Source organism: Lissotriton helveticus, chromosome 3_1, assembly GCF_964261635.1.
Source record: "Lissotriton helveticus chromosome 3_1, aLisHel1.1, whole genome shotgun sequence".
Lineage (NCBI taxonomy): Eukaryota > Metazoa > Chordata > Amphibia > Caudata > Salamandridae > Lissotriton > Lissotriton helveticus.
The window spans coordinates 898137718-898151425 of NC_136061.1; the positions used below are offsets into that span (position 1 = coordinate 898137718).

Below are 13708 nucleotides of genomic sequence, written 5' to 3' on the forward strand. Positions count from 1 at the left end.
CGTCAGCTGCTAGCCACGCCCCCGATTTTACAATTTTAAGTATTTCATGCATGTGTTGTTAGCGTTATTAATTATTTTTGTGAAAAACTAAGCCTCTGGCAATTAGATGGTTTGCGGTAGTCTGTAAGACATTTCTGGTAGATTTCTTTGTCTACCTGGTTGTAGTCTGTCCTCCATTTTTTTCACATGTTTACATCCGAACAAGTGGAGCGCAACTAAATCCACAGAAGAGGACAGCCAACAAGTGGCATACTCAGTAGCTCCCTCAATGGAACCTGAGCGGGTGGGAAGGGAGTGATTTGGCACTTTAACAAAGTGCTGCTTGTTGACTTTGTTCCATGGATGGGAAAATCTGGGTTTTGAAAGACCCTGAAATTTCTTAAAGAGTAATTTGAAATTAAATGGGGTGAGATGATGGTCTGACCAAACTACTGTGAGGGATGGTTTGGCTGTTAAGTCAAATAAATTGGAGATCAGAAGATAAATAGTGTGGCAAGCAGACCGGGTGGAGGCTTTAATCATCTGGTGAAGAATCAGGCCAGCTAAAACATCTACAAGGCTAAGGGCAGGTAATACATCCAAAAGGCTATGGGATAATGTATCACGAGGACTATCAACATGCATAGTGAAATCTCCTAATAAAGAAAACTTTGCAAACTTTACACATGGGGAGCAAGAGCCTCTCCCACCGAGTTTACAGATTTTTCTGCATGGCGTCGGGGATTTCTGGCAGTTTTCTGGCTATTTATTTATAATTTATAAAGTTTTATATAGCGCGAACAAGATCCCGAAGGATATAGTTTATGTTTGAAGGTCTTCGCATCATTCCTTGAGAGGTTGGGGGGAATTATTTTGTATGAAGTAGGACCTGTTGAAAGAAATGTATTAGAATGGAGAGAGATGGAGGTTTGAGCCATGGTAAGGCAAAACAAAGTTATGAGGGGGAAATGGGATGTAAACGTAGTGAAATGGGTAAGGGGAAATGGGTTGTAAAGGTTGGTGGGAGTATTAGTATAGGGCAGTTTTAAGTATTGTACTGGTGAGCAGGGGGGAGAAACCAGTGTGAGCTGAACACAGGAGGCTCTGTTAGGTCAGGGTAGACCTCTCGGTTTTCAAGAACAGGGAGACTCTAGTCTGGTCATCTTATTTCACACTTCAGCAGAAGGGAGTCCAAAAAAAGGGAGGGGGTAATTATGTAGGCTTGTTGATAATGAGGAAAAATCAGTCTGAGCAGGGTGTGACAGACTTAGATAGTCTACTTTCAGTTTTCATGGACAGAAGACTTATATCGGTAGCAAGTGTTTATTTTTCGTTGCTGTGGCTCACTTCGAGTGTCGTCTTTTTTTTGTTGCTAAGGCTCACATCAGGTAGTCCTCTTAGAGATTTCATGGACAGTAAAACTTAAACGTAAAATGTAAACCAGCAGTTAAAATGTAATTGTGGTAACAAAGTAAATACATCAAAGAGTGCACCCTGCTTGTACACTAACTAAAGAACTACTTCATCCCTCATTGACAACACCCAATGGGAACAGAAATTGAACATTAAAACAATTCTTGAAATGCCATGGTCTTGATGGAAGGTCCGTCCAAGCATTTGCAACTCATGAAAAACACAGGAAATACAAATGCTGGAGGGGACTGGCTCAAATTCCATCCTCTCTCTGTCCTTCGTATTGTGCTTTTCTTAAAAAAGTTAATAGCATAAGATCCCTCAGATAACTAAAATTGTCTGTATTCAGACCTAAAATGGCTTGGGATGGAATGTGATACTTTTTTTTTCTATTTACTGACTATTTAAAACTCTAATATGTGAATTGATTATGAATAAATGTTGATTTGCTCTAAATTTCTGATTGTGACATGCCTTTGTCTATAGGCCAGCTTCCTGGGTGTGTATATATTAGCGACTCGTAGCACATTTAATCTTAAGTCTGATAGAGCACTTCTGTTTGAGGAGTTTGCTTATTTCCCCTGCTTTTCTCTACCTGTATCCCATTTCAGGGGCTCCCTTCTGTTTGAGTGGTGCTAAAATGGCTTCCTGCCCTCTGAAATGAATTTTAAACTGGACCTATTGACTAGCATGGGTGCACAAGATGGTTCACTCTCCTCTAGGAACCACAGGGATTTGGCGGGCAATCACCGCTTTGGAGCAGGGCTGGACATAACTTTCATAAAAGGGCAAACAGTTATACAGTTGGAATGACTTGTTCAAGTGACCTTTAGGTGAAAGACTCAGCTACGTGGCAATAAGAGGCTAAGCAGGTCAGGCCATCTTTTTCAGAAACCTATCTAACTTGAGGGATCACTATCTGTGACGAAAGTAGATATATGTTACACGCAAATCTTTCATCTGCAGTTTTAATTTCAACAATACTGGTGCCAAATTTAGACCTTCGGAAAAGAAACGATAATATTATTACCGAGCATGGAGCTCATCTCTGTTCCAAGATAAGGGAATTGATCTTGTAAATATACAGAAAGGTATAGTAGGTGTATTGATACGTAAGTGGAAATAAAAAAAATGTCAGTTTTTTGAAGTTAGGTGGAAGACATTGGTAAATAGAGGAAGAGTGTGGTCGAAGAATGTTTTTGTGGATTTACAAAATCGGCGTGGAAGTAAAAGTGTCATCAGAAATGAAAACCAGTGGTGCAAATGAGGACCACATTAAATATGCATTTTGGAGGGAGCTACAGCAAAATATTAGGGCCACATTTGGTTCTCATTATGTATGCTGATGGGGTGAACTGAAGATCAGTCGCATGATTTGAGGGACAATGTATAGCCTGGTGAGAGACAAAAAATTCCAAGTAGAGAAGGAGTGGACCCACTATCCATGAGATGGGGTACCAAGTATAATAAATGTATAAAAAGAAATTCTCTTGGATTACGGTTCACAGAAAGTCAATCACCACATAATTGCTTTATGTTTTCTTAAACAATAGATTTATGACATTTGCATGTACTGTATATGGTTGAATGTGGTGATTGACTTTCTGTGAAGTGTAATCCAAGAGAAATTATGTTTATACATTCATTGTACGAGAGACAAAAAAGCCAACTCCAGAGTACTGATTAATGTTAACGTAATATGTCTATAGGTTTTACTGTGAAATGCTCATGGTTCTGGGGTGTCCTTAACAACAATTGCTGTTATTAATTGGGCCAACTCAATGTTTCTCTGCTACTGATCAGATTGAAATCTGAAACGTATATCAACGGTATGTCACTGTTACAACGCAACTTTTACGTCGGAATGCTGTTACAACGCAGCTTTTACAACGCTGGTTCCATTACATCGGATGCCATTACAACGCAGGATATTAAATAGCAGATGCTATTACAACGCATACCATTACATCGTAAGTATTGGTAAGTATATAATGTTTTTTTTATTTTTTTTTATATTATATAATTAATTTAATCATTATTAATTTTAAATAAATTAATTTATTTATATTTTTTAATATTATAAATTATATATATTAATTTAAGTAATTTTTTAAATAAGTATGAGTATAGGAGTACAGGGGTGTTTTTAGGTTTTAGGGCTGGGTTTGGGTTTTGGGGTACAGGGGTGTTTTTAGGTTTTAGGGCAGGGTTTGGGTTTTGGGGTACAGGGGTGTTTTTAGGTTTTAGGGCAGGGTTTGGGTTTTGGGGTACAGGGGTGTTTTTAGGTTTCAGGGTAGGGTTTGGGTTTTGGGGTACAGGGGTGTTTTTAGGTTTCAGGGTAGGGTTTGGGTTTTGGGGTACAGGGGTGTTTTTAGGTTTCAGGATAGGGTTTGGGTTTTGGGGTACAGGGGTGTTTTTAGGTTTCAGGTTTCAGGGTAGGGTTTGGGTTTTGGGGTACAAGGGTGTTTTTAGGTTTCAGGGTAGGGTTTGGGTTTTGGGGTACAGGGGTGTTTTTAGTTTTCAGGGTAGGGTTTGGGTTTTGGGGTACAGGGGTGTTTTTAGGTTTCAGGGTAGGGTTTGGGTTTTGGGGTACAGGGGTGTTTTTAGGTTTCAGGGTAGGGTTTGGGTTTTGGGGTACAGGGGTGTTTTTAGGTTTCAGGGCAGGGTTTGGGTTTTGGGGTACAGGGGTGTTTTTAGGTTTCAGGGTAGGGTTTGGGTTTTGAGGTACAGGGGTGTTTTTAGGTTTCAGGGCAGGGTTTGGGTTTTGGGGTACAGGGGTGTTTTTAGGTTTCAGGGTAGGGTTTGGGTTTTGGGGTACAGGGGTGTTTTTAGGTTTCAGGGTAGGGTTTGGGTTTTGGGGTACAAGGGTGTTTTTAGGTTTCAGGGTAGGGTTTGGGTTTTGGGGTACAGGGGTGTTTTTAGGTTTCAGGGTAGGGTTTGGGTTTTGGGGTACAGGGGTGTTTTTAGGTTTCAGGGTAGGGTTTGGGTTTTGGGGTACAGGGGTGTTTTTAGGTTTCAGGGCAGGGTTTGGGTTTTGGGGTACAGGGGTGTTTTTAGATTAAATTAAATTAATTATATTATATTAATTACATTTCTTAATTAAAATAATTAAATTAAATACATTATTTTAAATAATTTAATTTAATTACAATTTAAAAAATAATTAAATTAAATTAATTTCATTATATTAATTAAATAAAATTAATTACAATTTTTATTAAAATTAATTTAAATAAATAGATTTAAATTTATTAAATAAAATTAATTACTATTTTAAAATGTATTTTAATTAAATTAATTAAATTAAATTAATTAAATTAACTTCATTACATTTTTTTTAAAAAGGTATACTTACCTATACTTACGATGTAATGCCATGCGTTGTAATAGCATCTGCTATGTAATGCCATGCGTTGTAATGGCATCCGATGTAATGGATCCTGCGTTGTAAAAATTCCGATGTAACGGAATGCGTTGTTATAAACCGCGTTGTAGTGACACCAATCCATATCAACAGCATGCTGTTAACCCAATGAGCTGTCTACGGAACCCCCATGGGCATTCCCTTGGTTGGTTTGGTGAGGATGGGGACGGCCTTAGATGCATTACGTTTACAAGTGATCATTATTTTGAACTTGCTGTTGCTTTTCAGCAGGTGGTTGAGCTGAACCTCGAATACCGCAGGTGAAATGACTGAAAATAAAGCTCTTACCTCGCAATAATCGTATCCAATCCTGCAGGGCTCTTTAGTATCTTTCCCTTTAAAGCAATCGGCTGTATCACATGTAAACTTTCGGCACGTTTTTCCCTGGAAGCAAATTCAGAACAAATAAGTGAGTCTGGTGGCTTCACTCACATATTAGTTTTACACAGGCGGTACACAAACACTGTATTCATCCCTGAGCAAACATGCAGAGGAGCAAAATAAGATGTGGTGCTACTTTAAGGTCCCTGTAGCTAGATGCCTTACCCTGTTCCCGCAAGAGGGCACCAGAGAATAATAAGTGATCTTAAAGAATGCCTGGTTGCCAGGGGAAGGAGGAACGCCCAAATAGAAAATTGTCCTTTTTTTCAGGGTCTCCGAAAATCCTCGCACCAGCACTGAGCATATGAGGCAAGACTAATTGGATACAATGGGACAGATTTACAAGCCCCTTGCGTCATCTTTACGACACCGTTGCGTCACTTCTGCGCCGCAGTGGCGTCGTAAACCACGCGCCACCATGCAACAGATTCACAACGTGACGCATCTAGTGAAATGCGTCACGTTGTAAAGCCCTGTGCTACATTATACCTGCGTCAGGTATAATGTATGCAGGGTGGGCGTTCCGTCGCAAGGGAGCCCCGTAAAAGTGACGCAGTGAAATCTACAAGATTCCACTGAGTCACTTTTACGCACATGCTGCGTCAAAAAACAAAAGGAGTGACGCAGCTTGGCAAGTATAGGATGCCCCTGAGCACTGCGGCACCTGTACGCTGACAGATGCGTCTCACATCTTTCTCTCCTTGCGCCACAGTGCGCTGCATTGTAAATGAGGCGCATCTATGGTGGCGAGAGGGGTTCCTAACGTCATGCAAAATAACTGGTGCAACGCTGCTGATCTGCAAGGATGCGCCAATTATTGTAAATTTGCCCCAATATGTCTAATTACCCAAAGAAAACGTAACTTCGAACTATACATGTAAATGTGTACTGTGTGTGTAAGAGAGAGCAATGCAGCCTGCCCACATGACCCAGGTACAGTTTCTGAAGAGGCACGAATTAAACGTGCCCGATGAAATATCAAAGGGCCGTGGGCATACAATGTAAGTTTGGCATAGAGTCACAAAGTAGGACGTTTTGGGGCATTCATTTACCGCACGCACCATACATACATCTCTGTGCACGTGGTATAGGCTGTGCAGACAGGGCAGTGAAGTTTACAACATCAATCCAGTATCAAAGACGAGGGCAGAAAGCACTGGCATGTGACATAAAAGTAGGAAATAATTACGAAAGAAATTACTATAATTTTTGTGCCATATTTCATGCTCAACATAATGTATGCTAAGTCTGAATGAAATGCAATTTAAATATGCAGTGTGTACATTGAACAGAGTCATACTTGCGAATTAGTTGGTGGACTTTACCTGTTCGATGTAAGCCCTTTTGTCGCTGTTATTGTTAACATATTAACCCCCAGATTCATCAAGAACACATTTAAGCAATTAAGCAATATCTCTTCATTCATTCCTATGGGTCTAGAAGCCCATAGGAATGAATGGGAAGACAATCTCAATTTTCTAATCGCAATTAGCGATTCTCAAATTGAGATTGCGATTTCAAGGGTGCAGGGTGTCCAAAGGACACCCTGTTGCACCCCTGAAATGATGTGTGCACATATGTTGCGCACACACATGCCCTTAGGGCATGTGTGTGCACAACATGAAACTTTGAAAAATGCATTTTACTGCATTTTTCAAAGTTTTTGCAAATTACCATGAAGTTGTACTTCATGGTAATTTGCGTGCCCTATTAGCGAATTCGCTATTTTTTTCACTTTCATGCATTGCATTTAATGAATCTCAATTTCAGATTCCTTAAATGCAAAGAATCGCAATTTAGCGAATTCTTAATTAGCTTTTTGCATTTGGGATGATGCATCCCAAATGCAAAAATACCGCGCGCAAAGGGCCAGATTCTCAGAATCTGGCCCTTTGCGAGCGGATTTTTGTTTGATGAATCTGGCTGTAAGTGCACTATAACTTGGGTTTTGCGCTGTAGAAATATACTAAACAAATGCTGGTGAGTCACCAAGAAGTCGTAAAATACACATATAGCACGCTTAGATAACACTTTGCATAAGTCAGTCACACTTTTTGCCCAGAACAGAATCAGTCCCATAAAGTTTGACTTATAAGTGGAGAAACATAACCAGTGGGAAAATATTATGGGCGTGATTCTGTAAGTAAAAGTGTCAGGAGTTCGTCGCAGCTAAGTCAGATAAACCTACTCACAGAAAAAAATGATCTTCTATCAGGTCCACGTTTGTTATGTTTAGAGACAGTCGGGTAAAATGTCCACTTAGCTACATACACAGTTTGTTTACAATTTACACACGTTAAAGGATGAACATTTCATGAAAGCCACCATTACAGAGCACCATAGGGAGCCAGCAGATACCTGTGAAGTATTATGCATTACATTATGCACATTACAACCCAATTATTAAAATTCCAGCAAAATAGCTGCAAAGTGATCTGCAGGTCACAAGTTCGAAACCCAGTAAAGCCAACTCAACTTTATATCCCTTTGAGGTGGGAAATTGACTACTATTCCACTGGGTAATAGTAAAGCCTGTTACTTACAACAGGCTTAAATGAAAGCAGTGTGGTTTGAAGTTCTTAATAAAAATGTTATTTTGTTGACTTACAGATTGTTACCTGGGGCCTGGATTTCAGGAATCGTATTTATTTAGATGGCACTTACATTTGCTGGAAAAGGCGTTGTTGTTGGTGCTGTCGTCGTCGTTGTGGTAGTAGCTGGTGTAGTCGGCATATCACCTGCAATAGGGACAAAAATCAGAAATCAGCTGGTCATCAGCAAAAGAGGTATACGATCTCTCTTGTACGTCCTTGTCCTGGATAAAGAAGTACTGGGCAGTCGCAGCCTTATTGCATAAGAAATGTCGGTGTATATTTACTAGTAAAGTGGCGTAGCGTGTCGTTAAGCCAAAAAGGCTAACAACACGCTCTGTCACTTTAGAAAAGCAGGGCTGCACCATATTTACAAGGATATGGTGTAGCCGTGCGTTTTCCCCCTGCGCTGGGGCTAAATTTAGCTGCCTAGCGCCAACGCAGGTGTCTGCGTTGCGGGGGAAGATTGTTTATGTGCAGAAAGGTTGTCCCCCTCCTGCACATAAACAATCTTTAAATGGCGTTTTGTAACTTCTCTGTGTGCTGCTCAATGTAGCACACACAGAAGTTGCAAAACGTCATTTTTTTAGAACGATTGTTTATGTGCAGGAAAGGACACCTTCTTGAACATAAACAATCATTGACGTTTTGCTGTCTCCATGTGTGCTGCACAATGCAGCACACATAGAAACAGCAAAAACGAGGAGAAGTTAAACATTTCTCCTCATTTTACCAGGGTGAGACCAGGCTTTCACTGGTCTTAATTTTGGTGATGCCCCTTATTTACGCCACCCTTGTAAATATGGGACAGCGTCAAAATCAATGGGTGTTGTGGTGGAACGCTCACAGCACAACCCATTGCCCTCCCTTTTCAGCAAAGCTCCTATCGCCACCACAACGTCCTGAAAAGTGATGTTCTGGTGGTGATAAGGGCTTGTAACTATGCTCTGTCACTGGTGGTCAATTACCAACACTGGTGAGATGACTGCTTCAACAGGCAGCAGATACATTTTTTTGTTAATTATGATTGAGGGTAGTATGAAATTACCACTTTCAGTAAATAAGACTAGTAATAACCACTGCTGGTAAAAATCCTGCTGGGGAACAATTATTTTTCCTGCACCAAATAAGTACTGTATGAGCGGTAAATAACACTGCTTCACATTGCAGCACTTTGTAATGGGCTTCATCCTTTTATCGCCCCCCTACTAGCTATTGTTATTTGGGTTCTATTTTTCAGCACCATCCTTGGGGGGGCACATTGTTCTGTAATTAGGGTCAGCTGTAGTACAATTTCCGCAGATGCCAGTACATCACTGTTGCTATGTCAATTGACTGGATCTTCAAATTAGGTTTTGAATTGAAGGCTCTGGCAGTCATCGATGGGTCTTCTTGGACCTAAGGGAAGAAGTGTAATGGTGGTTGTCAATCATTTGTCTGTTTCACTTTCCCGACCCTGTCTCGTCTCCATTCAGAGGTTAGGAAGGCGAAAGGATGCAGTTTGCACTTTGGCACCACCAATTGACTCATCCTTTGTTTAACCACAACACTGTGTGTACATGTGGCTGACAGAGGGTTCAGACCAATCAGCTGCTCTCACAGACCTGAGAAATATAAAAAAGGCCATTTTGTGTTGTGAATGGGTTCCCCATAACTCCCCTCCCTATGTAATCCAATGGCTGTGCTATGGTGTTAGGGAAGCTCTCATTGTCTATTTGATGCCACTTGGAACCCTTCAGAGCAAAACTGTACCATTATTGTCAGCTACCCATCAATAAATCCACATGTTTTAATAAATGGAGTGCTTGTGTGAACTGGGAGGGAGAGAGAGAGTGTGTGTTTGGGAATATGTATATAGGGTATATACACCACTGAACTGGTCCAATCAAAGGGTTCATGGATGTTTGTATGTGCTATTTCTATAGCTAAAAGACAGCAGAGAACTGCACAGGGTGAAAGACAAGCATAAAGTCAATGAGTGAGTAAAAAGTTAGCTGGTTTGTGACTTGTTATGCTTTGTGATGTACTGCTTGTTAAAGATATGAATCTTCAACTCTTGCCTAAATTGAAGTAGCGCTGGGGTGGCCCTGATAGATACAGGGGTGTTGTACAAGATCCCGGTTGCACATAAGGAAAAGGTTTTCTGTCTTTGTTTTTTTACCTAGTGTGTAGCCTGGGAGGCCATGGAGCACAGCGCTGCCATCATTCAGATGTAAGAGAGGAAGGAAATAAGTTCTAAAGTCACTTTGGAAGAAGAGTATCCTTTCCTATACAAGAGAGACCTGGTACCACACAACCTTTGTTGTTTTGAAAATGTGTTCTTTGAAGTTGACGTTGGTATCCAGGGAGAATCCAAATGACCTGGCATTCTGTGAAAGTTAAGGTTTACAAACATCAAAGTTCATGTTCTTGAGCTAGGTTTGTACTGTTTCTTCTTTGCTGTTCTTGGCAACTTATAGGAATTCTTTCTTGTTTGGGTGGAGCTTCAAATAGGCGCTGGACATCTATGTCTAGATAATGTGCAAGCAGTGTTTGTGGTGTTGGAAGTCTGGTTCAGAGAATGTTCCCCTCTGGTCATAGCCAGTGACTAGCACCCCTCATTCCTACTTCCAAATCTCTGCAGTCAGCTGAAAGCCACAGGCCACAACCTGGACTGGGCTGCTAACGACTGGTGGTTGTTTGAACAGTAAATGAAATGTATCCACACAGTATGCTACAGTTACTAGTGTGAGCATTTCTACCCAGCTCTTAATTCAAGCACTTTTATATTACAACCAGAATAAAATGATTAAAAAACAAGAGAGCATTCAATAGGTTGTGTGGCATTTTAGACCGAAAATCAAATGTTGCGAAAAGTAAATGAAATGTATCCACACAGTATGCTACAGTTACTAGTGTGAGCATTTCTACCCAGCTCTTAATTCAAGCACTTTTATATTACAACCAGAATAAAATGATTAAAAAACAAGAGAGCATTCAATAGGTTGTGTGGCATTTTAGACCGAAAATCAAATGTTGCGAAAAATAATTGTGGGCTAACACTGTAACCGTTTTGAATACCTAAGTTAAACTAAGATGCACAAAAAGCCATCAGTAGGTATAACTTCCAGGAATCAATTCATACATTTTGAGACCTGCAGATATTTACACCTGCAGGTAGAATATTAGTAAAATAGAAAATATCCGTTAGGTTGGAATAGTGTAGCAATATTCTTAGGCAATGGCTGTGAGTACAGGCACGGTCCCAGTGATGTGACGGAGAGCAAGATTTCAAAGATAAGCAAAACACACAAAGTCAGGATTAGACAGAGTTCCTTAGTACAAGAAGCAAAAAGAAAAATAATCCTTCCTCATTTCACTTCTTTTCATTTCCCACCATGCTCTTCCAAGTAGATTATAGCAGGGAACCATTATTGTAGCTAAATGGTCACATCTTGCCAAGGCCTCAGTATAAAACATCTTCCATTATGCTGCCAGACCCCATTGCCAACTTTCCCTCATTGTAGGCAGTCATACGCACATGTACATACATATTCAAAGATAGGCAGACACCTGTACAAACTCTCACACATGCTCACGCATCCACTCTTGCTTAGATCCCCACAGGCATTCACATCTCTTGATGCCTTCCCACCTCCACCTACCTACATGGCAGGCGGTGGAGATCCTGGCTTCGAGATGAAGCAGCTTAACGCTGGTTGTTTTTTCAACTTTGTGGCTGGGCACCAATGGTCCAAACGGTAGTTTAATAACAAAAGGAGGGATTGGTGTCCTGTTCCATTGTGCAAAGCCTTCTCAGGACTAGGACAACAGAGAGCTGTAGCTAACAGCTCTGTGCCTCCATAGACCAAAGGAGGCTAGACAACTTCATAATGTTGGCTGAAGACTCAAAGAACAGGCCGGGGGCTGCAGGGAACAGTGGGATGTGAGTAGTGGTGAAGGTTCTGCAGATGAGAAGAGGTTCTGAGGGCTGAGCTCAGGGCAACAGCCATTTTTGCCCTAAGCCATTGTACAATTGAATCTGCAGGAGTGCTTTCCATCTCTCACCACTGCTGCACAGGCACGCTGGTACACAAGATTGGGACCCAATTGAAGGTTCCTCTGTCTGGCATTTAGTGTGTGTGTCTGTGTCAGTGGTCCAAGTGAATTAAAAAAAAGTATAGGAACTGTGATCATGTGCGCAAAGGGAGTGGGGTGAGTGAGCGTGGGGGTGGGGTCAAAGGTGTGGCTAAAAGAATCAAAATATTCTGCAACTTTTTCGGTATTTCACCCTCATTTAACTACATATAAAATAAGGCATAGTTTAAATGAAAAATGATATGCAAGTTAAGTTAATCACTGGGAAATGCACATCATACAGTGTAAAACCGCTATTGTATTATAATACACTGCAGATGTCTGTGTCTGTAACCAGAGAGCCACAGAATTGAATCCTGGCTGATACAGTCAACTATAGTGACTTGTGCATGTTTAGTGCTACGAGGTCCCAGTCTGTGACAAAAAGCACTGTGAATATGTAAGCCATTATTTTAAACTTGCAGTACACACAGTATTAGATAGGCTGCTACAAAATATGCAAAAAGGTTTAAGATAATGTGCTTCCAATATTTAGACATAGTGCATTTGTTTTTTATAAATGTCCATCACAGCTCAGCTGGTACTCTCTTGCAATACCACTCACAAGAATAAATCTGTCATCAGTAAGCCTTAAGTGATTCCATCAATTAAAGCCAATGGTGTCTTCCATACACCCTTTACATTTGCATATTGACCAGTTGCTCACATTTACATTGCTTTCAGGTAAGCAGGCACTCTGGCAAGAAGGCTTGTTTAGCTGTCTGCCCTTTCCTCGGTTTCACAGCACAGGAGACTCCCTGCCTTACACTTTAGCTGAAGCATTTCAACTGTTGGAATTAACCGTCCCGGGACAGTTCTATTTTCACAAAAAGTAGGGGAACTGTTTTTCTCAAATTAGAAAAGTATGAGCATACCGTACCCCTCAGATCCCATCTACAATGACCAGTGGTCTCTGTGTGTGTGTGTACATGCACGTCTACTGCCATATATGGTAATGTCATCAGTGATGTTATTTGAGTAACACTTTTTGCCCTAAGTGGGATGGGTATGCCCAGATGTGGGTCCCTTGCTCACTGTGCCACTGGATTCAAGCTAGCCTGGCTGAAGAAGGGTGACATACCCTGAAACCGGTCCCAGGATGCTTGTTTCCGGTCCAGGGAGGACCTGGCCTGGTGGTTCGATCTGGACTGTTCCCATGGGGCACAGGACCAAGACTGATTTGCATATGGCTGGGTCCAAAGTGGGGTGGCGTAGTGGGCAAAAGAACGATGAATTTAACCCAGATCTTTTGAGAATGTTTGTATTGTTTGCATTCCGTCCATCATTTTTTGCTGTAACACGTTATTTGAGATCACATCAGTGAAGTCATTAGTGATGTCACTAACGTGTGGTCATAAGCAGTGCAGTGCTTTGCTGGGACGTAAGTTATAGTTAGCTCAGGTAGCTACAACTGATGAATTTCTATGGATTTGTAAGAGTGAAATCTAAGCCTAACTATAACAGCCCTGTAACCTTTGTTTTTTAAGTGACTTTCTAAGCGTTTTTTACATTTTATTGCCTAACCATAATGTTCCTGTAACCTTTGTTTTTACAGTGAATTTCTAAGTTTTTTAAATGTTATTTCCTAACTATATTGTCCTTGTAACCTTTGTTTTTTTTGTGAATTTCAAAGGTTTTTACATGTTATTGCCTAACGGTAAACTTTGAGAGTCAGTGTGTGAGTGGCTGTATAGGTCAGTGAGTGGGTGTGTTATTGGCTTATTGGTCTGTGAGTGGGTGTGTGAATGGTTGTATGGGTGTATGAGTGGCTGTATGGGTCTGTGAGTAGCTGTATGGTTCTGTG

At 40.8% G+C, this 13708-nt stretch overlaps 1 protein-coding gene across 1 annotated transcript in view; it reads right to left on the reverse strand.

Annotated features, from left to right (window-relative positions):
• Positions 1-13708, reverse strand: part of LOC144824172 (uncharacterized) — a 140997-nt gene that overhangs the window by 24725 nt on the left and 102564 nt on the right. The window contains exons 6-7 of the mRNA XM_078683330.1: positions 7862-7935; positions 5105-5200 (exon numbers count right to left, since the gene is read on the reverse strand). Of these exons, the coding sequence (XP_078539456.1) occupies positions 5105-5200; positions 7862-7935 (170 nt within the window). The remainder of the gene's footprint in view (positions 1-5104; positions 5201-7861; positions 7936-13708) is intronic.